The 25,734-nt window shown below is 40.6% G+C and overlaps 1 protein-coding gene across 4 annotated transcripts; it reads right to left on the bottom strand.

The window, feature by feature from the left end:
- Positions 1-14,017: 14,017 nt before the first annotated feature.
- On the bottom strand, positions 14,018-25,596 carry Pdik1l (PDLIM1 interacting kinase 1 like). 4 transcript variants are annotated; one of them, XM_078025646.1, is made up of 3 exons: positions 25,461-25,596; positions 22,772-23,073; positions 14,018-17,834 (listed from the first exon to the last, which is right to left on the bottom strand). In XM_078025646.1, the coding sequence occupies exons 2-3, from the start codon at positions 23,054-23,056 to the stop codon at positions 17,094-17,096; spliced, it is 1,026 nt and encodes a 341-aa protein (XP_077881772.1). In that variant the 5' UTR covers positions 23,057-23,073; positions 25,461-25,596; the 3' UTR covers positions 14,018-17,093. The 4 variants fall into 4 exon arrangements, with proteins under 4 accessions (XP_077881772.1, XP_021590129.1, XP_013218719.1 ...); XM_021734454.3 differs by lacking the exon at positions 25,461-25,596 and adding an exon at positions 24,987-25,128; XM_013363265.4 differs by lacking the exon at positions 25,461-25,596 and adding an exon at positions 24,532-24,980.
- Positions 25,597-25,734: the final 138 nt, after the last annotated feature.

Genomic DNA, 25,734 nt, shown 5'->3' with positions numbered 1-25,734 from the left:
GCCTCATGTATGCTAGTACCACTGAGTTATACATCCAGACCCCATGTCTGTTTGATTTTGTTTCCATACCAGGGATTGAATCCGGGGGCTCTTAACCACTGAGCCACATCGCCAGACCTTTATTTTTTATTTTGAGACAGCGTTGCCTAGGGCCTCACTAAATTCTGAGGCGATCCCCGTGCCTCAGCCTCCTGAACTGCTGGAATTATGGGCATGTGCCACTATGCCAAGTCCATATCAGTTTTTTGTTGTTGTTGCTTTTTAATGGCTACCTCAGCAATTTTGATCTAATTATTAATCTGTCTACTGAATGTTCAATTTCACATTAGTATATTTTTTCATTTTCAGAAATTATACTTGATAATTTTTGAAATTTACTTGTTTCCTTTTATTTCTTTAAGTATATTAATCAAGATTATTTTATATTCCATGTCTGCTAATTCTACCATCTTTTAACTCTGTCTCTGCTATGTCTCAATTTTGTTTGCTTTCTCTCATGGTGTCTTACTTCCTTGTGTGTTTGGTTGTGAATTGCTCATATTGCCTGGAAATATCTGTGAATTACTTGAGGCCTGTGGTGAAGCTGAGTTCCTTCAGAGATTATTTGCATTTCTTTTTATTTTGAGGGTTGTGAAGCTCCTGGTGCTTGGCAAGCCCTCTACCCCTTAGCTACACTCCCAGCCCCTAAGACAATTTGCATTTATTTCTGTCAAACATGTTTGAATACTATCAGCCTAAAGATTTTAAATTCTCTGTGTAAGGATTTTAGGATTAAATCCTAATGTGCTCTGATATTTGGATTTCATGAAAGCTGATAAGGTTATGAATTTCTCCCTTTCTCTCTCTCTCTCATACACATTCCTTTTTTAATTTTTGTGAGATTGAACCCAGGGGCACTCTCTTACTGAGCCACAGCTCCAGGCTCCCTTTTATTTTTAAATTTTGAGACATTGTCTCCTTAAATTGCTCAGGCTGGCCTGGAACTTTTGGTCCTCCTGCTTTAGCTTCCTGAGTCACTGGGAATACAGGCGTGGGCTACTGTGCCTGGCTGGTAAATTATGAATTTTTTTTTGTTGTTGCGGGGTGGTGGTACACTAGGGGTCAACCCAGGATGCTTTACCACTGAGCTACAGGCCCAGCCGTTTTTATTTTTGAGACAGGGTCTCACTAAAATGCTGAGACTGACTTTGAACTTGTGATCCTCCTGTCTCAGCCTCCTGAACCTCTGGGATTGCAGGTTTGCACCATCACATCCAGTGAATTATGACTTCGTAAAGGAGATTTAATTTCTCCCTTTTCACAGAGCTGGAGTTGATATAGAAAAGTGTCATTGATCCTATTTGCTTTTGCACTGTTTTAACCCTTTAGGGTTCCCTATTAGAGTTCCTGTCTTGGAGAGGCCTGATAAGGACTGGGCCTAGGCTAAAAGCTAGTCCTAGATAAGCCTGTAATTAGCCCCAAAGAATATATTCTTCTCATAGCCCTGAAGTGGCACCACCATTCTCCACAGAAAAGTCTTAACTGGGCCTTTCCAGGAATCTTCACCATGGCTGATTTTAGGACTGTCAGCAAAAGAGTCTCTGCAAAAGAGTTCAATGTAGATAAACTTCCTATTTTCGTGTCGCCCTGTTTTACTTGGCCATTGGCTGAGAAGATACCAGCACTCCAGGTGCTGGACACTCCCTTACTAGTTTTTCACAAACATGTATCCAGTATAGTAGTTTGTAGAAAAGTGCAAACAAGGCCTCTGGCCTTGAGTTGGGCTTCACAGAGATGTCTACATTTTTAAGATAAGTTACAATTGGGCCCTGGCAGGGGGAGGAAAGAAAGGGGAGAAGAAGCTCTCCCCTCCTCTGGTGTTGTCCTTGAAGGGTTAACTTACCCAAAACAGTGAAAGAAAAAGCTGCTTTTATGTGAACTTCTGCAGACTGTGAACTTCTGAGCCCCTCCCCTTACATGCTGGGTATAAAACTCTGAAACTCCCTGAACTCAGGGTTCAGGGGATTAATTGATTACAGCAGAAGCTGTGCCCTCTGAACCTGGCTGCAGCCAAATAAAACTGTTTCCTGCTATCTTAGGTGCCTTGCCTCATTTGTTCCTACAACAGCCCCTGGTAGCCCACGTGATATTCCTGTTAAGTAGACTGGAATAGCCAAGTATCTGATCCCATAGGCTCATGTCAATGTGGTTAGAACTGGGTGCTAAGGGACCCACCTATCTCTCAGCATCATTGGGAAATCCTGCCCAATGAAGTGGAAACAGCAGACCCAGGTCAAGACTCTGGAGCAGGCTGGTTTGTCTGTGAGCCAGCTGGCGAGGGCCCAGTGGCCCCACAGAGCCGGGTAGTTGTGTTCTGACTTGCAGACATAGACGAGAATGGCTGCCTCCTCCCAGGAGAAACCAATCAACCCCAGGCTGCTGCTGGCTGATCTGGGACTGAGCTTTCCTGTCCCTTTGATGTTCCTTCTTTCCAACACTGGCCCCCTTCCCTGCACCCACAGTACTCATGCAAATGGCCCCTTTGTTCCCCCCAGGGTGGTTTTTAGGTGTTGTTCTTTAAAAATCTACTAAAAGTTATAGACTTTCTCCATGGGAAAAATGCATATAATTCATAAGCTTCTGCTTACAATTTTAGCAGGCCTGCTGACAGTCCTGGGGTCCCCCTTCTCAGGGGTCCAGCCTGAGAAGTTCTGCCCTAGAGCTTCTGCTACTTTGCCTTCCCTGAGGTTTCCCTGAAGCACCACTGAGTTCTAATAGGACTTAGGAAGAGTCTGTGCGGAGGTGGGGCTTGGAGTTTGGGGTGGGTGCAGCAGAGGCCTCTCTGCTGCTGGGTAAGAGAGAAAGAAATTGTAAAGAGACCACCTTTTGGCTTTTTTTTTTACCTGTCCCACTGTCTGAATAACCTGGTTTCAAATACAGTATTTTACCCTGTTTTCACATTAGAATCACTAATATTTCAAAAATATCAATGCAAGGGCTTCACCTACTGAAATTCTCATTAAATGAATGGGACATGGAACCTGGGCATCAGTTGTACCACTCTACCACAGAGCTACGTGCCCGGCCCTTTGTTTGTTTTGAGGCAGGGTCTTGTTAAGTAGCCCAGGCTGGCTTTGAACTTGGATCCTCCTGCCTCCACGTCCCCTCTGAGTTGCTGGAATTACAGGGGTGAATGAGCATGCTGACTTCAGTTTTTCTTTTTTTTTTTTTTTTATAAATGAAATAACTTTATTCAAGCATAATCAATATAAAACAAAATGCACATATTTAAGGTATATAGTTTGATGAATTGTGATATGTATGAAACCAGTTAATGTCTCTACATCTCCAAAAAGATTCCATCCTTGGGAATTCATCGTATACCACTTCATGCCCAGGCAACCAGTGATCTGCTTTGTCATGTTAGTTCTAGAATGTTATATGAATGTGGTCATATAGTATGTGTTTTTTGGGGGGGGTTCTAGATTATTTTATAAAGTCACTAAACATTCATCCACTTTGATGCACTTATCATTTGCTCCTTTTTGTTGCTGAATAGTTATAAAAGAATTTAAGCAAACTGCCCGATCTGAGGGAAGGGCCTTGGTCAGACACCAGCCAGCAGCACAGGGATCCTAGAGCCCCCTCTCTTCACACCTGCTAGCGACAGAGGCAGGCAGTTCCTATGGTCACCTTCAAGTTCAATAATTTGCTAGAAGGTCTCACAGAATTCAAAAAAGTGCTCTGCTTACAACTACAGTTTTAGGATTGCAAAAGGCTACAAATTAGAACTAGCCAAAGGGAGACCCATAAGGTATAGTCTGAGAGAATTCTAAACAAAAAGTGTCCCTCCTCCTCAAAGATGTGTTAGCCTCCTGGCCTTGAAGTGTGACAAATGCAACCAGGGAAGCTCACCTGTTGTTGAAACCAAGGAAGTCACACACGTGGCCGACCGTGGTCTCCTGTTCCTCTATAAAGTGTGTTCCAAAGCCTCCTTCAGAAATCCTACTGTTGGGCTGGTTGAAGCCAGAATTAGACAGGCAGTCAGGGTAGATAGGTAAATAGAGTCAGGTCGGATCAAGGAGGCCAATTTTGAGTGAGCCTGGGAAGTTGGAGACTGTCCCCTGAGGGATCTTATCAAGAGCCTGCCCCTGCTCCAACCTCTTGCCAAGGCAACCAGCCCCGGGAATTTCCCCTCTACAGGGAGCTGTAAGGTTGTTAATGTGCCTTGGCTACTCCATCCTGCCCTTCCCCCTTCTGCCCCCCTATTTCCCACCTTTTGGCCATCCCACCGAGCATTCCTGGGCCTAGTCACATCTGCAGGAAGGAGAAAGATAAGGGGGCAAAGCAGGAGAACAAAGGAAGCCTAGGACGTATAAAAAGGCGGAACACCTCGCTTCTCGGGATACCAGCTGTGGCCCCCTTCTCCCTGCTTCATATGCTTCCCTTCTCTAACGTTCCAACTTCAACATGTGGGGAAGCAGGATGTCACCGATGACCGGTGGTATGATGGGGGTACAGCTCAGTTGGTAGAGTGCTTGCCTTGTAGGCACAAGGCCCTGGGTTCAATCCCCAGCACCACACACACACACACACAACCCAAACAAATAAATCCTGTTGTTGAAGCACCTGTGTTCATTGTGTCTTTTCACATTTATCCTAAGCTGGTGACCTAATGCTGGGGTCACAAAATCTGACTACTCCTCTTGGCAAAGAAAACACACAATCACACAGAAGTACCTTTTCAAAATCTGAGACTTAGGGGTCCGTGGAAAAAGAGAGAGCCACTGGAATTCTTTATTCTTATATAGGGGACACACAGGGGAGGTTCCATGGAACATTCTATCCCATAAAGGACAAAGGGGTAGGATTACAAAGGAACAGGTGAGTATAGCTCTGCCCCACCCAGTGACACCTTCTCCTGGAGCTTCACCTCACCCTCTGAGTGGAGGTAAAGCCCAGATATTTGGGGGCACAATAATCGTTCAGTATCTCTTGCTTAGGACCTAAGGGCGTGCTCCAGACAGAGCAGCTCCAGACAGTCTCTCATCTTTTTTCTCTTGTTTCTCTTTTCTGCTTTCTTTTGCATTGAGTTTTTTTTTTTAATTTAATTTTTTTCCCATGCTGGGGATCAAACCTGGGGCCTGACGCATGCCAAGCAAGCACTTTCCCACTGAGTGAAATCCCCAGCCCTGGGTGGAGCATTTTTTATGATTCCTTTTTATCTCCTTTATCGGCTTATTAGCTTTCTCTCTGTTTTTTGTTTTGTTGTGGTAGTTGCTTTGGGGTTTACAGTATATATTTTAGTGTACCTTCTACTTCAAACAATAGTTACTGTTCCTCATACCATGTAAGAAGCAGAACACAACAGACTTCCTTTACCCCGCTCCTGGCCTTTGGTTCCTTGTCACCACATCCAAAATTCTGCATATATTATAAACCCCACAATGCACTATTATTATTTTTTCCCCTCTCAAAGAGATTAAGTCCCCTATATTTACATGTTTACAATTTCCAATGCTTTCAATCCCCTGTATAGACCAGACCTATATCATTTTTGTTCTTTCGACTATTCTCATAGTTCTGGTCTGCTAGTGATGAATTCTTTCAGCTTTAGATCTGAAGAAGCCTTTATATCTGTCGCAATGGGCAAAAGGTGTGACTTATGCAGTTGAGGGGGAGAAATAAAGAATGTCCACACGCTTTTGCCCTTTTCAATGCTTTATTCACTCAAATCACTCAATACAATCGTACTTTATAGGTTCTTTTTTTTTTTTTTTAAAGAGAGAGGAGAGGGGGAGAGAGAGAGAGAGAAAGAGAATTTATTTATTTATTTCGGTTTTTTTTTTTCCAGCGGACACAACATCTTTGTTTGTATGTGGTGCTGAGGATCGAACCCGGGCCGCACGCATGCCAGGCGAGCGCGCTACCGCTTGAGCCACATCCCCAGCCCACTTTATAGGTTCTTATAAGAAAATGATAATCCTTATTTCACTGCAATAGACATAATCAACCCACAGCAAACAATTCTAGATGAATTCTAAGCCCTGCAAACACACTTAATCATGACAGGCTCATGACAGACATTCCCTCTATGTGCTAAACTGAAGTGTCAGATCTAAAGTCTCCAGCCTTAGGCTCTAGTCCAGCAGATGCACACTCACTCAGACCTGGTGATCAGGTCAGGAACCAAGGCAGGCTTCTCCTGGGGTGGAGCTGACAGCTGGCTGAGGAGGCGGTCACAGGGAGAAGTCCTTTTCTCACCAGAGTCAAGAGGCTGCAGTAGAGTCTGAGAATGGTGAGAACAAAGGCAGAGGATCAGGCAGATGAGAAGAGTTGGGAGGTCAGTCCAGGTCCCCATCAGGCTCTCAGTCTTGTGTGCATCAGTGTCGGCGCTGAAAGTCTGTTCCTTTGCTCCATCATTTATACTAAATTTTGGGGCTTCTGACCACCCTTTCAATCCCTACTAGCAGCTTCCGAATTTCTCAGTGATGTCATTTATCCTGAGATTAAAACATCTGGTCTTGTGGTCCCCACCCTGATTTTCTTGCTTCTTGCTCTTCTCAGGGTGAGGGCAACATGGCAGAGACTTCACTCTGAGTTTGTCAGGCTGCGGGGAAGTGACTTGTTTGGGATGAGGGCCATACTGGAGGGCTCTGTTAGGCTTGCCTGGTGAGACTGCAGGTTTCAAACTGGAGTTTTAAAATGGAGTTGTTTAGACTCAGGCCTAAGGCTATCCTTATAATATCTTCATGATTTTTGGAATACAGTTTTGCCAGGTTAAAATTCTAGGTTGATGTTTTCACCCCTCAGGGTAATTAGACATTGTTCCATTGTCTCTTAGCTTGCATTGTTTCTAGTGAGAAATGTGCTGACATTTTATATCTTTTGTTCCTCTACCCAAAAAATATCTTTTATTTTCTGTATTTAAGATTTTCTTTTATCACTGTTTTAAGTGATTGCTTGGTATGATTTTTTGTTTGTTTGTTTGTAGGATTTGTTGAGCTTCTATATGTGTCTTTATATGTAAAGTAAGTTTCTTGCTCTGACAATCTCTGTCTTTTTATTGCTGTATTTAGACCATTGATGTTCAAAGTGATTATTGAGCTGGGGTTGTGGCTCAGTGGTAGAGCGTTTGACTGGCGTGTGTGAGGCATTGAGTTCTATTCTCAGCACCACATAAAAATACATAAATAAAAAAAAAGACATTGTGTTTATAGCTGAAAATATTTTAAAAAATAAAGTGATTATTGACACTGTTTGATTAATACCTATCATAATACTGTTTTTTATTCATTGTCCTTATCTTTTGTTCCTATTTTTATCTTCCATACTTTTCCTGCTCTTTGTGATTTAATTGAGCATTCTATTTGAAATTGAGCATTTCTCCTCCTTTCTCAGCATATACAGTTATAGTTTTCCTTCTCCTTTTTTTAAATCTTGTGTGTGTGTGTGTGTGTGTGTGTGTGTGTTGCTGAGGAGTGAACCCAGAGCCTTATGTGTGTTAGGCAAATGCTCTACCACTGAGTCATATTCCTCCCCTCCTTTTTTTTTAGATCAGTAATTCCTTATTGTTTATTCTCCTCTTACGAAAAGACACTTGGAACAAATAGACATAAAAAATTATATACCTCATACTTAGCAATGGACAAATACACATTTACTTGTTATTCCCCACAGGAATAAACTAAAGAAATTTTTAAAAGCATAGTCATTCCACCCCCTCCTGCCTTCTTTTTATTATTTTTTTAAGGTTGTATTTTAATTCTCCATACTTTTTTTATATTGAATTCTTAAAATCTAAGTCTACTCAGGGATCAAGACATCTAAATCAACAAGTTTAAAAACAATACATGCTTGCAGCCCGGGATGGATCCTCAGCACCACATACAAACAAAGATGTTGTGTCCGCGGAGAACTAAAAAATAAATATTAAAATTCTCTCTCTCTCTCTTTTTAAAAAAATATTTCTTGCAAAGCAGGTCTACAGGTGACAGGTTTGTTCACCTTTTGTTTATAGAAGAAAGATGTTTTTATTTTAATTTAATTTTTGTTTTTGTTGCTGTTTTGGGACGGGGGATTGAACCAGGGGCACTTGACCACTGAGCCAGATCCAGCCCTTTTCTGTTTTTTATTTAGAGATAGGTTCCCACTGAGTTGCTTAGTGCCTAATTAAGTTGCTGAGGCTGGCTTTGAACTTATGATCCTCCTGCCTCAGCCTCCAAGCCGATGGGAGTCCAGACATGCGCCACCAAGGCTCAAATGTAATTCTTATCTTTGGTCCTCAATAGGTAAGATGTTATTTTCCTCTGGTTTCTTTTAAAACATCTTTTTTAAAAAAAGTCTTTGATTTTCTGAAGCTTTAATATAAAATGCCTCTATATGGGCAGGCTGGCTTTCTTACTTTTAAAATTTATCCTGCTTGATGTCATTTGAACTTTTCAATCTACTATTTAATATCTGACATTAATTTGGAGAAATTTTCATCTTATTATTTCAAATAATGCTTCTGTTCCCTCTCTCTTTCTGACATCCCTACTACAGGCATGTTACAGTTTTTTGTGGTTGTCCCACAATTCTTAGGCATTCTGTCACCTTGACTTTTTTTTTTTTTTTTTGTATTTTTTTCTCCCTTTTTCCCCCAGGGCTGGAGACCAAACTCAGGGCCTTGCACATGCTGGGCAAGTGCTCTGCCACTGATGTAATCCCCAACCCCTCTTGGGCATTCTGAACTTTAGTTTTTAGACTTTTTTCCTCCCAAATTTTCAGTTGGGAAGTTTCAAGCCTGGGTTTTCTTTCCTCAGAAATATCCACTCTACTAATAAGCCCATTAAAAGCCTTCTACATTATTTGTTCAAAGGTGATAGGAATTGAATCAAGGGCTTATGCATTCGAGGCAAGCATTCCACCACTGAGCTACATCCCCAGCCTTTTATTTCTTATTTCGAGACAGGATCTTGCAAAATTTCTGAGACTGGCATGGTACTTGTGATACTCCTACCTCAACCTCCTGAATTTCTAGTATTACAGGTATGTGACACCATACCTGGCTCAAGAAGTTACTTTTGAATTGCAACCACAGAACCACAGGTGTGGTAAGGGTCTACTGTCTCAGATTGGTGCTTCTGAAACCTCCCAAGATTCCTGTAACTCAAACAGTTCCTCATTAGTTCATTTCTTCTTCTTCTTCTTCTTCTTTTTTTTTTTTTTTTTGGTGCTGGGGATTGAACCCAGAGCCTTGTGCATGCAAGGCAAGCACTCTACCAACTGAGCTATATCCCAGCCCCAAGTTCCTCATTAGTTCAGTAGCCATTTAAAACTATACATTAGCAGACCATATGCTTCCTACCATTTGCATTTAAGAACATAGGTTACTTTAAAGGCTATGTTGGTGTCTGTGCTCTGTTCTGTGACATTACTGGTGAGCTATGAAGTTTTAGCAAGCCTCTATATTTTAGGGTTAACAATATGAAATTAATGCTGCTATATTATGGTCAGTTCAATATGGAGTTAGTGCTGCTACATTATGGTTAGTTCTTAGGCTTTTGGTGAGGCTGTGCCCTTGGACTGTGAACTTTACCAGTGCTTCTGGGTACCCCCCCCTCCCATAGGTAGATCAGGATGGCTAGAGCAGGCTGGAGTTGGCTAATTTGTGATTCTATGTATCCATCTGCCTATCTCTTCAATTTTGGGAGCAGCAGTTTATCTTGGGACCTTGCTTCTCTGACAGATCTAACAGTTTTCGATTTTTTTTTTTTTTTTCAGTTTGTTAGGTTTTTTACTTGTTAGGATGGAGTGGCGACTTCAAAGCTTTTCACATGCTGGCTAGGAGACTGGAAATCTTGTCTAACATTTTTTATTTGGATGGCAGACATGGTGAATTTTATATTACTGAGAACTGGAATGTTTGTATTCCTTTAGAGAGATGTTTTAAAGCTTTATTCAGTGCTATAATTTGGATCTTGAATGTCCTCTGAAGGCCCATGTGTTAAATGCTTGGTCCCTAGCTTACCTACTAGGAGGTGGTGGAACCTTCCAGAGTGGATCTTGTTGGAGGTCCTTAAGTTACAGAATAAGTTCATTATCACTATTTTGTCACAGTGATGGAAGGCACATTCTGGCACATGAAGTTACTTTAAAAAACATTATTCTTCCAAGAATTGTGTTTAAACGTTGTTAGGCAGGTCCAGAATGGCCTTTTGACATTTTCTTTTCTTTTTTTCTTTTTAAGCTTTTCATCTTGGCCTCACTACTGGGACATTAAAAGGGCTCTCCCTCTGGCTTTGGAGATATCAATTGTTCTTGGCCCTGTGTGAGCTCCAAGGATTATTCTTTCTAATCCTTTCGTGTGATTATTCTTGCTCTCAAGTCAGGTCCTTTCCTCATAAGCACTCATGATCAGTACTCAGCTGATTCCCTGAAGAAAACTTCTTGTCAATGTCCGGAGCTTCATTTCTTTCCCACTCTCTCTTTCTGATATTCTGTCCCGTGAATTCTCTAACTTAGTCCCCCTGAGCTCTGTCTCCTCAACTCAGGGAGACACCCACACTCTAGAGGTACTCCTCCTCTGTGCAGGACTAAGATCTCTCCAGGAAGTCACCTGGGGAATCTTGGGGCTCACTCATTTAATTCTCTGGGGATCACCGCTTGTACTGTAGTTGTCCAGTGTTTAATGTTTTAGTTGCATAAAGCAGAAAGAGAAATCTAGGCCCTGTTAATCCATGGCCAGGAGCAAAAGTCACGGTGTTTTGTTTTGCTTTTACCTTCCCAAGGTTAATGTCCAATATGCGGTGGAGCTGGGATCCCCCGCAGCCTAGTTCTCATTTCCAGAGGTTTAGCCATTGTGGCTATGCTCCCCACTCCCCTGGCAACTGAGCTTCTCCTGTCACCTCTGAAATCACACAGGTCAACTCTCCCCGCCTCTGACCTGAAGCTAGGAGAAATGACATGTGTTCTAGTATTTGGTACTTATTAAGACTCTTTTTAAGTGTCCAGGCCTGGGCGTCTATGTCAGCAAGACAGCAGACATCCTGAATTAGTACCAATCATGAGATCAGCAGATAGAAACAGAAAAGAAAACTGGATTTAGGAAGTTGTTATTTGAGAATTATGAGGGCTGTAAGGCAAGGTGACAGGCAGGACATTATAGTACAGAAAGAGATATTCCTTTACTAATTGTGGCAAAAAATGTAAACTAAATTAAATAAAAAACAAAACAAACCAGAGATATGAAAAATTGTGCTCTATATGCGTAATTTGAATTGTAATGCATTCTGTTGTCATATATATAACAAATTAAAATTAAAAAAAGAAAAAAATAATAAAATAAAAAGCAAACCAATAAGTAAACCTGCTATCAGCAGAGCAAATTGGCGGTAAGGGCAGCTTTGAGTCATTTCCCAGCAATCCTCCTCAGGGGGACGTTTGTTGAGTTTGTTGAGTTTGCCATTCAATCCCACACATATCAGCTCCTTTTTTATTTTTATTTTTTTGGTACTGGGGATTGATCTCAGGAATGCTTTACCACTAAGCCACATCCCAGCCCTTTAAAAAATTTTTTCTTTTGAGATAGGGTCTCGCTAAGTTGCTGAGGCTGGCTTTGAACATGTGATCCTCCTGCTTCAGCCTCCTGAGCTGCTGGGACTACAGGCATGAGCCTCCACATCTGGCCTTGCAGAGCTTCCTAATGCTGGGAGGCAGGTATTATCTCTATTTAAACACATGGAGAACTGGATTTGAGAGGCTAGGGAACTCGTGAAAGTCACACAGCTAGTTTTAGAAAGATAAAGGGTCTGATTTCAAAGTCTATACCCTTTCTTTCTGCTTTTGGCAACAGGTGTTCCCAAAGATAGTCCCCAGTGTGCATTTTTTTTGTTTTTTGTGGGTGTTGAGGATTAAACCCAGGGCCTCTCATGTACCTTCTAGGCAAGTGCTCTACCACTGAGCTATATCCTCAGCTCAACACTTAACTGGTGAAAGAGATTAAAATGTTATACTTTAATAAAAATTTTATTTAAAATAGATACACTGGGGGTGGGTGTAGCTCAATGGTAGAGTATCTGTCTAGCATGCATGAAGCCTGGTTCCATCCCCAATACCACAAAAATGAAACAAATCACAAAGTAACACACCTGTCTAACCAGCACCTGGATCAAAAAACAATATAGGTTCCCTAAAATCTCCTCACAAATGGCCCTCTTTTGACTGTGGAGCTCTGGCATAGAAGTACTCAGTGGAGCTTAAAGCTCAGGGTCTCTGGGGTCCATGCAGGCTTCCAAGACCCATAAATCTCTTAAAATTATAAGTGAACATTTTCCTGAAGAGAGGAGGCAGTATCTTCATCGGCAGTACCTTCATTTTTCAAAGGGGAGAAGAATCAAAGCTGCAACCAAAGACTGCCTAATGGGGAATCCATTCATTCATCATATCAAATTCATAATACAGTAACAATGGCTACCCTTTGAGAACTTAGTGTGCCAGGTGCTATATTGGGCACTTCATGTTTACTATTTGACCCTCTGAAGTGTAAATATCATCATTTCCATTTTGCAGATATGAGAACTGAGCCTCGGAATGAAGCAACTTGCCCAGTGACACACATTAATTATGAAAGTATTTGCAAAGGCTAGTATTCAACATCAGGTTTGCCACACCAAATCCTGTGCTTTTGCAGCTAGACCAGGACAGCTTTTGTAGTATCAAGTTGCTTAACTTCTGCTCCAAACAAGTTAAGCTTGAAATACTAGGTTGAGAAGGAAATGAAAGAGTGAAGTCAAAAGCCCAGGGCTTTTTTTTTTTTTTTTTTTTTTTTTAAACAATTCCCGGCTAACCAATGAAAACTTATTGCAAAGGTGAAAGTACTGTCTTTAAAAGATGCACTTTGCCTTTTAGGGGTGTGGCCTCTTTGTAGGTTTTCTTAAGTAGAAGTTATTATCTAACCACAAACCAACTGTCTGTCATTACACTGCACTTTAGAGCGTGGCTATGATTGGCTGACCAAAAGAGCAACATTTGAACTTAAAGAAAAAAGCCAAAACAACCAAGGGTTATTTCCGTGAGGAAGATAAAGCTTTGTCGTCAGAGAAAACTCCAGCTGGAGTCGGATACTGGGCACTAAAACCCTGTCTTAGGGTTCAACCATTATCACTACCGCAGACACTGGTGTTATTACTGTTGATTTCTTCACCAAGAAATCAGCCCCTATTTTAAGTCAGATATGATATGAAAAGATGCAGAAACCATTTTGAAAGTGCTTTGTAAACTCTAAAGGCTTACAAAAATGCTAGTAACTACAAATATGTAGAGTTTAATATTCAGTTTAAAAATTTTAATCTTTAGGTAGAAAGCAAAAGCCTCCTATCTATAATGGCTAGACCAGGAGCAGGTGGCAGTGACAGGAGCAACCACAGTTCCTGATGCCTACTTTCCTAATCTTTGGATCACCAAGTAGGCTGCATCCTCAGGCATACATAATAAAACCTGTAAAGAAAAAAAAAAAGTGGGCCACAGATGACTTCGTTATAGAAAAGAAACCTCAGCCTCATTATTGATTGAAACATTGCATCCTTAATTTAATACACATCATTGGATCTAGGATGCGTACTCAGCTAAAATAGAAGGATAAATGAAAAAAAATTATCTCAAGCAGTACACGTTTCCTGCATACAAGGCAAATACAGCAATTTAGCAAATTTTAGAGAACTTGAAATATTGAAATTCCTATAATTAATATTTTCCTCAGCAAGAGCATCTATTTAAGAGAATATCATTTAGTAGGTAAGCCTGAAACTTCACTGCCTCAAGTTTTATACCCTCTATTTTATGCTCATGAATGAAAGCACGATAGCACTACTTACAGAGCCACCAAAGCAGCAATGAAGAATTTTTTGTTGAAACTCACTTTATTAAAAAAAAACAAAACTGTCATGAACAATAAATTACAATCATTTCCCCCCTTTTATAAATTCTTCATAAAATATATTTGACAATTTTAAAAGAAAATTTCAAAAGTTGCTTTCATTTCTGAAGTGCTGATGACTTATTTTTTGACCATTTTGTCATGCTGGTGAATTATTTTGTAGCTGCTACAATAGTTTGATTGATAACATTTTACAATTTAAAACAACAAGGGAAAAAAAAAACAGACCAGCAGAAAGAACTATTCTGTGTGCTATTTATCTGACACTTAATACTTACTTCATCATAATGACAAAGTATCCCTTAGCACCAAAAATCTACAGGAACCCCATCTTCCTAAGTGACGACTAGTGCAAAATAACATTCTATGAGCTAACTGTACAACCCTATATTTTAACTGGACACAGCTGCCTATAAGCTTATTTGAAATATTTGGTCTTTTTTCAATTAAGACAAATTTCATAAAACACTATAAACCATGGCAAGAGACTCTATGAGGAATAATTGTTTATTGAGTACCTATTATGGGCAAGGCACTGTGCACAAATTCTCAATTTCATTTTTTCTCAGGAAATTTCCAGGAATTGTCAAACATCACTCTCATCTTTTATTTCTTACTTTTTGCTGGAAAAGGCCTGTGGCTAAAAGCCATTTTTTTTAACTATAATTTTTATCAACTTTGAGTGCTAAGCACACAGTAGGTACTTAATAAATACCTCTGACTGAAAGAACAAAGAAAGACGAAGAATTTATTACCATTTTGGTTGGTATCACAGGCTATTTTAGAATACAAGGACTTGAGAAAATTCCAGAAGAAACTTCCTGATCACCTCACACTTTCACCTCCAATGAAAGAAAGAATTTTACTTCACAAGTAAAATCTTTCAAAATAAGTTATAATTGGGCTTGAGGATGTAGCTCAGCGGTAAAGCTCTTGCATAGCATGCTCGAGGACTTGGGTTAGACCCAGCACCAGAAAAAAAAAAAAAAAAAAAAACTACTTTAAATAAAGGAATACAAAACAATACCCTTAGGAAACTGACTTTAAGCAATAGATATTTGAAAAGCAAATGAAGCACTGGCCTAGCATCAGCTATCTGTTGAAGTGCCATGTTAGTGACAAGACATTATAATGATGCTTTTTCTTACTTCCAATTACTTGATCACCTTGGTCATATCTGTGTTAAACTAATTTGGTGATGTAGAGGGTCAATTATCACAAAGTTCCTGTGTATTTCCACAAGATTTATAATTTCCAAAAGGATTCTTACACGTAATAGCTTAAAATTGATGTTAAAGGTTTGTGACTTTTTTTTCATCATTTTAGAGGCATTATTTCAATAAAACCTTTCAGTGCAAATTTGAAAATTCCAGATTAAGTATTACAGTTTAGAATTTTATACACTCTAATTTTTTTTGTGATGTTTACTTCATTTATCCTCTGAATACATTAAAAATGGGAGAAATTATGACAGCAGTATTGTAAAAGTTGTGGAAGTTCAAAAGCTTAGAAGGCTTTGCAAACTATTGATAATTTCAGTCTAATACTATTTTGCTTGGCTTTTAGATTCTAATGCTTTATAAAGATTAACCTAGATACAATGTAGAGTTTATTTAACCTTCAAGGCTAACATTCTGTTTTAGATTTTAACTATCTGCACTTACAGGAAAACAAACTGGAGACAACCATACATTTAAAATAAATTAACTTCAAGAATAATGGTCTCTGGGCTGGGGATGTGGCTCAAGCAGTAGCGCGCTCGCCTGGCATGCGTGCGGCCCGGGTTTGATCCTCAGCACCACATACAAATAAAGATGTTGTGTCTGCCGAAAACTAAAAATAAATATTGAAAAAATTCTCTCTCTCTCTCTCTTAAAAAAAATAAATAAAAAATAATGGTCTCTTGGTTTTTGACACAGACCATACCAACTGATTGTATAAAATCAATAACTTTTCTATTTGAAAAGTAGTTGATGCCACAGGATTTTATCCATTTGCCGAACTGTACATGTATTATTTCCCACCTTAGATAAAAGTGGCCAATATTTAAGACATCTATCAACACTACCATTACTGTCTCAAATGAGAGAAGAAAACAGTATCAGTGCCAAAATGAAAGGAACTCCAGTGATTCAACAAGAGACCATGCCAGGGTAGGCAATGTGAGATTTGGTTTCTTCAACTTTATACTGAGGCTTAGACAGTCTTGAAACCAAAAATTAATACATCAAGTGTTGTTTTTCATTTATAGTAAAGCTTTTAGAAACAAAAGAATCCCGTGTTCAGATTTATATCAGATTGTAGATGCTCCAGGGCAGATCTGTCCCAATGCAGTGGTTTAATTAGTTAAAAGAATGCTCAGTTACCTAAAAGAAGGTATGACTGAATAAATGTCCTTGCTGACCTCTACCATATGATTGCATGACTAATTTAAGTCTAAGAGTTACAGGGCACTGGAGAGAGCTCAGACATACTTCAGCAGCTTTGGATTGCTTAATTTCAATTATGATTAATTAGTAATTTTAGACCCTCCAAAATGATGCCTTCAAAAAAAGTTATATAACATTACAAAAAAAAATTAGTAAGATCTCATTAGAGGGAGGGACAGGGGAAGAAGATGAGGGAAGGTTCGTTTATTTTTCATCACTAGTTTCACCAGCAAATCTCAAAAACCCAAACCTCTATCAAATAATTTAAACAGAAGTGGCATTTTCTTCAAATGGAATGCAAAATGCACACATTGACATACTTACATATACATAAATATATACATATATGTTTCCTTTACAAAGCTTCAAAGGTTGCATTACCAGCATGCAAACCTCTTTTTTCATGGAAATGCCTAATACTGACAAGGAATGTCTAAAATACTTAAGAGACATATTCCAAAAAACTGGACTCTTTTCTTCTTGGCTCTTAGGGAATTTTCCTGCCAAACTTCTACCAATGATCATTAAAAAAAAACAAAACAAAACAAAAAAAAAAACGTCTACACCCACATTGGTAATATACATTTAAAACATACTAACAAAATGGCCAGCTTGGATTAAGAAAAATGAGGAAAAAAAATCCCACAATAAAATCTAAACCCTTAGAAGGTGGAGTTTAGCTTTTTGTATTCTTTTTCAGCCACATAATGTTGCATCACTGTTAAATCAGAAGCAGCATATCATCCAAGATATCTGTAAATAATATGTCACGTTTCCCAGCTGCTATCTTTAAATGCAATTTGTACTAATCTGAGTTCTAGTTCAAAAGCATCTGGACGATCCTGAGGGTTTGCGGCCAGCATTTCCTTAATCAGTTGTTTCATTCGCCCATTCATAGACTTTTTCTTCACAGGAATTAGAAGTTCCATTTTGGGATTTTCCAAAAGTGCCTCCCCAACTGGCACAATTTCAGTTCCTTGTTTTACATAACTCCCCAAGAGTTCCTTCTTTGTCTCTGTGTCTATGAATGTGATCCTTTCCAGCATCGCCCAGATAATAATCCCCAGAGCAAAGATGTCAGCTTTCGCTGTGTAGTGTCCTTCCCATACTTCAGGAGCCATGTAGAAATCCGTTCCACATGCCGTGGAAAGGAAACACTTGTTTACGCTGACAGGTTCTTCTGGGTTTTGCCCAGAGGCTGAACAAACTTTACTTAGGCCAAAATCAGCCACTTTCAATGTGGGTTCTAAGTCACTAGTATCCAACCTGCTTTGAGAAATCAGGATGTTGTCCGGCTTCAGATCTCGGTGGATGATCTGGTTTTTATGCAAGAAAGCCAGGGCACTGCTCAGCTGAAGCATGAAGCTGGTGTTAGTTTTCCGATTGGGTTTTCTGGACAATAGATACTCATTCATATCTCCTCCGTCACAAAAATCCATCACAAACCACAAATAATAGGCGCTTCTGGGATCAAAGGCAATTTCTCCTTTTAACGAAGTCTCTACAAGCTATAAAGGGGAAAAATAGATTACAATAATTTAACAGGTTATACAACTTAATTATAGGAAAAGAATAATTGATTCCAAGAATAAGTCTCTAGTTTTTGTTTTTGCAGTGCTGAGTATTGAATCCAGGGCCTAATGCACACCAGGCAAGTGTTCTATCACTGGGCTGCACCTCCAGGTCTTCAAGTTTCCAGTTTTAAGTGGAAATTCCATGATTATCTATCTATCTATCTACCTCTGTATCTATCTTTGTGATACTAGGGATTGAACTCAGGGGCACTCTACCTCTGAGCTACATCCCATCCTTTTTTTTATTTTGAAACAGTGTCTTGCTAAATTGCTCAGGAAGACCTCAAACTTTTAATCCTTATGCCTCAGACTCTTGAGTAGCTGGGATTATAGGTGTGAGCCACCTTGCCTGTTAGGAATATTTTATTTGGTCAGTGCTCTCATATGTATTTTAAACTTGAATACTTTACATATAAATTATCCCTTTGTCCCTAACAAATATATATTAAATCTCCAAGCCAAGAGACAAAATTTCCATCTTACGCATAGCTTTATTTTGAGAAGTGTACAATTGGCCTATATTTTCTGGATATATCAATGGAGCTAAACTCTACCCATCACCTAGCTCATCATTTTATGAAAAGACTATAGTGCTTTAAAAACATTTGTTGTATGGTATCCTTTTCAGACTTATAGGTTTAAGAAAAAATATGAAAAGACTTGTTGAGGAATAAGTTGACAACTTTCCATTTAAATCTACTGGTATTCCTTGTCATTTTGGCCAGCAGGAGCACAGAATACCCCTCCACACCATCTTCCCTCAGGGCCAACCCCAGCAACAATTGCATTGGTCTGCAGATGTCTCTTTTGCACGTGTTTTCCCTGTTGCAAAAATAGGTTTGCCAGTGAGACTCAGAAAATAAATGAACAGAAAGATACAGATCACACTATTATTTACCAGATGGTTTCCTAAATAGTTTTGAACAATGCAGAGTCCTAGTAGTCAAATGGTTTAGAGAAAGGTCAGACAGTAAATATTTTAGACTTGGAAAGTGTCATGAATTCTCTTCTTCCTTTCCTGTCCTTTTTTATTCTCAAGTTTTAAAAAATGTAAAAACTATTTTTAGTATCCAGGTTATAAGAAAATAGTGCTGGGCCTCTCTAGTTTACAACTACAGAAATACTGTGCCTGACCTACTTATTTTCATGGGGTGGGGAATAGTAGCCACTGGTTCTCTTGCCTAAAGTCCTTCAATGGCTTCCTTGTTCTTTTAAAATATAGTCTACGCTTTTTAACAGGGTTATGGGACATTATATGCTCTGACTTCTGCTGACCCTTTTAGCCTCATCTCAAAACAGTTCTCTTTGTACACTACAGAATTACTATATTCTTTCAGTTCTTTTAAATGCTTCATGCTTTTGGCTTTAATACCTTTGTATATAGTTTTTTTCTGCCTGTGAAATTTTTCTAATCACTAGTCTAGTTAATGACTATTGACTCTATGAGATTTTTTTTTTTAACTTCATCTGCTTGCTTTATTTATTTATTTATAGAGAGAGTGAGAGGAGAGAGAGAGAGAATTTTTTTTTAATATTTATTTTTTAGTTTTTTTTTAAGAGAGAGTGAGAGAGGAGAGAGAGAGATAGAGAGAATTTTTAATATTTATTTTTTAGTTCTCGGCGGACACAACATCTTTGTTGGTATGTGGTGCTTAGGAACGAACCCGGGCCGCACGCATGCCAGGCGAGCGTGCTACCCTTGAGCCACATCTCCAGCCCCTATTTATTTATTTATCATTTATTTACTTTTGTAGTTGTAGATGGAATACCTTTGTTTATTTTTATGTGGTGCTAAGGATTGAACTCAATGCCTCATACATGCTAGGCAATCGCTTTGCAGCTGAACTACAACCCCAGCCCTGCTTTTATTTATTTTTATGTGGTGTTGAGGATGGAGCCCAGTGCCTCACTCGTGCCAGGCAAGTGCTCTACTACTAAGCCACAACTCTAGCCCTAACTCTACAAATTTTAATTAAACATTTAATAATTCTTGAACCCTAGGATCATGTCAAGAAGGCACTTGCTAAATGTGTTGATGAATGTTTGGTAAACTACATAAAGCCAAAGAAAAGACAATTTCTTTGGTCCCTATGACTGAGTACTTCTTATGGGCCAAGTATTATTTCTGCAGCATCTCTAATTTTTTTGTTTTCTGGTACTAGAGACTGAACCAGGGGCACTTGGGACACTTTACTACTGGGCTCATCCCCAGTCCTTTTTATTTTGAGACAAGGTCTCATTAAGTTGGTGAGGATAGCCTTGAATTTTCCATCTTTCTGCCACAGCCTCTTGAGTCACTAGGATTCCAGGTGTATGCCACCATGCCCAGTTCATCTCTAATTTTGACAACTCCTATGGAAGGTAAAAATTATTACAACCATTTTACATATGAAGAAACAGATGTTTAAAAAAATTGGGTTATTTGTCCAAGGTCATTCTGATAGTAAAAAGTGTCAAAAGATCTATCAATCTTTAAAAAAAGAGTCTGGGCATGTTGGCATATGCCTATGATCTCAGTAACTTGGGAAGCTGAGGCAGGATTACAAGTTCAAAGCTAGTCTCAGCAACTTGGTGAGGCCCTAAGCAACTCAATGAGATCCAGACTCAAAAAAAAAGAAAGTAAGAAGAGAAAAGATAAAGGGCTGGGGGAATTGCTCAGTGGTTTAATCCAGAGTACTCCCCCTAAAAAAGAAAAGACATTTCTAAATAAAAAGGCAATTTAGATTTAAAAAGTCACTGAATTAAGTTTGGTAGTTACTTTACATCTTAAAACCTTGATGCCTAGTTAGGATAATGGTTGCTGGATCTAGATTCAGCACTAATGCAAATATTTAAATGTTTTTGCTTTTCCATCCAAAAGAGATTATTTTCTTTTAGTTTCTAAAACTAAGTTCAGCAAAGTTCTATCCACTTTAAGAGGAAATGTGGTTTTCCTAGTATTTGTGAAGCCCTAAATTCAATCCCCAATATCACACACATACAAAAAGGGAATGTGCTAAGAATGTTTCTAATATTTTTTATCAGTGCAACTTACATAATAAACACTTTTAGAAAAGTAAACAATAGAGGCCAAACAGTTGTGTTAATTCATTGTGCTGAGAAAACTTCAGTGTATAAAGTGCTAAGTTGCGATATAAATTCTTCAGAATATTTTGTCCACCATACAATATTTGCAAGTTTCTAATTACACATATCAGTTTGTTTTCTTTGTCATTCCTATTCAAAAGGCTTTTGTGGTTTTAAACACACTTTAATTTTTTATTTTTAAAGTCATATTTTTTGTTGTTTTTTATTGGTACATTATAATTACACATAATAGTGGAATTCATTGTTACATATTTGTACATGCTCATTATATAACAATATAATTTAGTTAATATAATTCCCCAATATTAAACACACTTTTAAATGTTAAAAGTCCAATGGTCAATTCTGAATGTAGATACACTCAAGGAAAGCTGTTTTCTTTTCTAAGGGACTGGCTTTAAGAAATTCTGCTCTGGTCCTTGCCTAACTAACTAGGTCTTAACTATCTTTTCTATTCAGTGACAAGAGAGCTCTAAGAGATTTTGACTTTATTTTATTTTTTTAGATGTATGGACCTTTATTTTATTCATTTATTTATATGTGGTGCTGAGAATCAAACCCAGTGCCTCACACATGCTAGGCAAGCGCTCTACCACTAAGCCACAGCCTCAGTCCCAGGATTTTGACTTTAGAAGAAGTCAATCTTTAAAAAAAGAAAAAAGCTTTTCCATTTTACTATGCTACAAAAGAGTAATCTGGAAGTGAAGAGAGCATAAAGCTTTAGTTATCAAGACACAGTGGTGTACACTTGTAATCCTGGCAACTCCAGAGACTGAGGCAGGAGAACTGTAAGTTAGTGACCAGCCTCAGCAATTTCACAAGGTCCTAAGCAATTTAGCCTGCCTTAAAATAAAAAAATAAAAAGGGCTGGGGATGTGGCTCAGTGGTTAAATGCCCCTGGTTTCAATCTCTGATATGGAAAAAAATTAAAAATAAAAAAGTCTGCTAAATTCAGCTCCCAATCTGACACTAGCTAGGTAGATGTCAGTGGATAAGTTCATTATTCTAAACTTCAATGTCTTCATTTGTAATGAAGATAATGTTACCTTATAGGATTTTTTAAAAATATTCATTTTTTAGTTGTAGATGGACCCAATATGTTCATTTTATTTGTTTATTTTTATGTGGTGCTGAGGATGGAAACCAGGGCCTCGCACATTCGAGGCAAGCACTCAAACACTGAGCCATAACTCCAGCCCCCCTTATAGGACTGTTTTGAGCAACTTTCCTTAAAGCACTTAGCACACAGTATTAAACCAAGGAGGGACATTTGTTGATACCGGCACTGTTAATAACATTCATAAAAATTAATTGGAATTGCATGGGTAAGAAACCACAATACCCTCCAAAATAGCAAAAAGTTATATTTACACACATGATTTATAAAAGAGATGTCTAGTTACCTATGGGTATCGCTATCAGTTAACGGAGTTTTTCCTTTTTTTCAGTTTTTAGTTCCAAAAAAATTTATTTCAAAGAAGTGAACTTATTCAAATATAGTCTCAAGCATTTCTCCAGTTTCTATCTTGCCCCATTCCTATGCGGACTGGCAAGTACCATGGCCTAACAGGTGGCTTATGTTATTTTTAGGTATGTGCATCACAAGTTTAAATAAAACCCTATTTTAAAGCAAACACCTATTCTATTCTTGGCAGATCTCTATCTACTCTTAACTATAAAACATCTGCATTTAACAGGAAAAGTTCATCCAACCCTTTCATTCCTCTTCTTGCTGACCAATGTCATGTTCACATCTTTTCTATTTCCCATCCAAAAATACATACCTGTAAATAAAGGGAAGAATTAGAGCCATGGGACATCTTTTGCACCATCCCATCTTTCTGTAGGATGCATTCTTCCAGGTGAATCACATTTGGATGTTGGCTCTTGATACTGCTTAGTGCCCAGAATTCACGAAGTGCTAGTTCAACATTTTCAGGTGCGTGGCATCGGATTTTCTTCACTGCCACCCGTGCAGAGGTCTTTCTGATGACTGCTTCATACACAACACCGTAACTACCTCGGCCTACCTCCCGTATTAGATCGTACTTTGGCTGGCTACTCACCATCTTCAAGGTCGAGGTTTCTGGAAAAATCAATAAAGTGCTCAATTTAAATTAGGTACACCCACTAGTTGTGTTTATTCTTGTACAGAGGGATTCAGTTATCATCTGGTTCATTACCTGTAGTGCTTAAGGATATTTTCTATACCTTGGGCAAATCTAACTCTAATAATAGAGCTACCATTTAGGTAGCACTTACCACATATTAGGGACTGTTTCAAACACATTACAATATTATATTCATTTAATCCCCACATTATGGTCATTTTAGAAGTGAAGAAATGAAAGCCGAGAGAGGTTAAATAAAATGCCCAAAGTCAAACAGTGAGTAACTGGTGAACCTGGGATTTGAAATCAGGCCATCTGGCTCAGACATCCATTATTTTGACCACTAAGCTATACTGCTTCTTCAATGAGTACTTGAAAATGTGACTGTTAAAAATAAACCCCCAAATTCAGCATTTTACTGATCATGAACAAACAAACAGGGAGGCAAAATCTCAGTCTGTCCTTAAGACTAACCCAACATACAAGATCACAAAACAGCAAAAACAGAAAACTCTCATAGTTAGAAATACAAACACCAGGCTTATGTTTTAGGACTGAAAGTGAACCGGATCATTTTACAGAACTAATATTGTTGTTTTTATTATTAGACATAAATAGCCAAACCATGTGTTTATTTTTATTTGTTTCTTTGGTTATTCCCTTATTTCCTGCAAAATAAATGAAAATAAGGTTCGCGGAAAAGAGCTGTTTTTTTTTTTTTTTTTTAAATAAAGCTACTTAGAATATGACTACCTTTTTGTTATTGTTAACAATAGTTACTTAGTTCTAGGTTTTTTTTGCAAAAACAAAAAAACTATCCTACAACATCAAGAGGAACTCTCTGACAAAGTTCTTTAGAATTCAACTTGATAAATCCTTTAAAAGTAGGAGCAAAGGCCCTACAACACACATGCTCATGTTTTGAATAGAAAAAGTTCAAAGTGTACCTCCTCACTCCCCAAATTCTCATTTGTAGGTTGTCACCACGCGCAAAGAAGGTAACCTGAGATTGTACAATATTTATCTTATACACCTAGGGAAACAAAAATCGACTGACTGTAGAACCTGAGAAATAGGAAACAGCTACTCTATGTCTGCAGGGCAGATTCAATAAAGAAAACGACTGCTTCTCAGACTGCTTTAAGTCCCACTTCCTCGAATTGGTCACCTACCCTTCAAATTCCCACTATTTCCTAGTGTCTGCTTTCCTGCCAGAGAATCAGAGGCGGCAGGCGGTCTGCTCTGCGCGGCCGCCAACTGCTCTGCATCTCCAGGTGGCTCGCTTCTCTGAAGCAGTCCCCCCGCTTCTCCCGCCGGGTGCGAGGACCCCCGTGGGAAAGAGCACCTTCCTGAATAGGGAACAAGGAAGGTGGCTTTGAAATCCTCGCAACCCTGGATCAAAAGACACCGCCGTGCTAATCGAGATGACTTACGCTGGCATCTCCCGGGCCCTCCAGTCTGCTGTGCTCACCCAGCGCTGGACGCCGGCCGGCCGGGCCATACACCTGCTGGGGCGGGGGAGGGCCAGCTGCGGCCAGAGGTGCTGCCCGACACGGCGGCTCAGGCCACGATCCTCGCTAAGTATCTGGCCTTCCCCTCCGCGGCCGCGACCCGGGGAGACCCTACGGGGGTCCTCCCGGGGCCCTTCACCCCAGGAGCCGATCCTGCGGCGGCCTCCACTCCTTGGGGCTGCGGGCGGAGCGCCGGGGCCCGGGGAGTGGCCCTGGCGTGAGAGGAGGCCGCAGCTGGGGACGGTGGCCTGAAGCGCGGGCCCTGCCCGCGATGACTCGCTGACAGGTCTGTGACAGGCCTGCAGGGAGGAGAGGCGCCTGCGGGGTCGGTGGCTCTGCGGCAGGACCTCCGTGCCACGCCGACGCGCCTGCTTTACCTCAGGGTAACCGCCGCTGCTGCTCCCTCTCATGGGCTCTGCAGGCCGCCATTATCGGGCAGCTCGCGCCTCCGCCGCCGCCGCCTCCAGTCAGAGGCCGGCGCGCGCCCCCGTGGTGCGCGCAGACACACCCCCTCACGCCGGCGGCCCCGCCTCCCTCCGGCTTTCCGTAGAGCGCCTCTCCGCCGAGCGCCGCCTACTGGGCGCGCACCCGGGACTCCGCTCTCCGCTCCCGGATCCTGGGGCTGTGGGGAGCCCGGAGTCGCCCGAGGTGTGCGCGCTCCGGAGCGCACCACTGGCGCCCCTCCCCGCAGGGGTGGTTGGCCCGGGAGACCGCTTCACGCCCGGGCTCTGTCGCCCCATATCCACGGCGGGCGCGCACAGCCTGCGGCCCTGGGAAGGGTCTTCGGCGGCAGGTGGCGGCCTAGCGGTGCGCGCGCCTGGCCGCGGCCTGCCCGCCCCTTTCTGACCTACCGAGCTTCGGGCTGGCGTGCGGGGGTCTCTGGGGCGACACGCCTGGTGCATCTTCCTCCGCGCCGGCCCGGGGCACCTTCGGAACGCGGAGCTTTGCGGCGGTCGCGGGGAGGCGAGGCCTGAGCTGGGAGGCCTGGTGTGCGCCCCGCCGGGAGGGAGGCTGCACCTTTTGTCCGAGTCACTGAGCCATGTTTGCGGGCGGCGTTGTTGCCGAGGCGGCGGCGCGGGGCTGGGTGCGATCATCTGGGAAGACGCCGTCCCCTGCTCCGCCGGC

The sequence above is a fragment of the Ictidomys tridecemlineatus genome, chromosome 11 (genome assembly GCF_052094955.1).
Source record: "Ictidomys tridecemlineatus isolate mIctTri1 chromosome 11, mIctTri1.hap1, whole genome shotgun sequence".
Classification (NCBI taxonomy): domain Eukaryota; kingdom Metazoa; phylum Chordata; class Mammalia; order Rodentia; family Sciuridae; genus Ictidomys; species Ictidomys tridecemlineatus.
This window is presented reverse-complemented; position numbering and strand designations above follow the sequence as displayed.

Bases quoted from the DNA above. Each gene is read 5' to 3' on its own strand.
- Pdik1l (XM_078025646.1), bottom strand. From the start codon at position 23,056: ATGGTGAGTAGCCAGCCAAAGTACGATCTAATACGGGAGGTAGGCCGA. The intron at 17,835-22,771 runs GTATGTATTTTT...TCCCCTTTATAG, and splicing joins ATTCTTCCCTTTATTTACAG to CTTGTAGAGACTTCGTTAAA.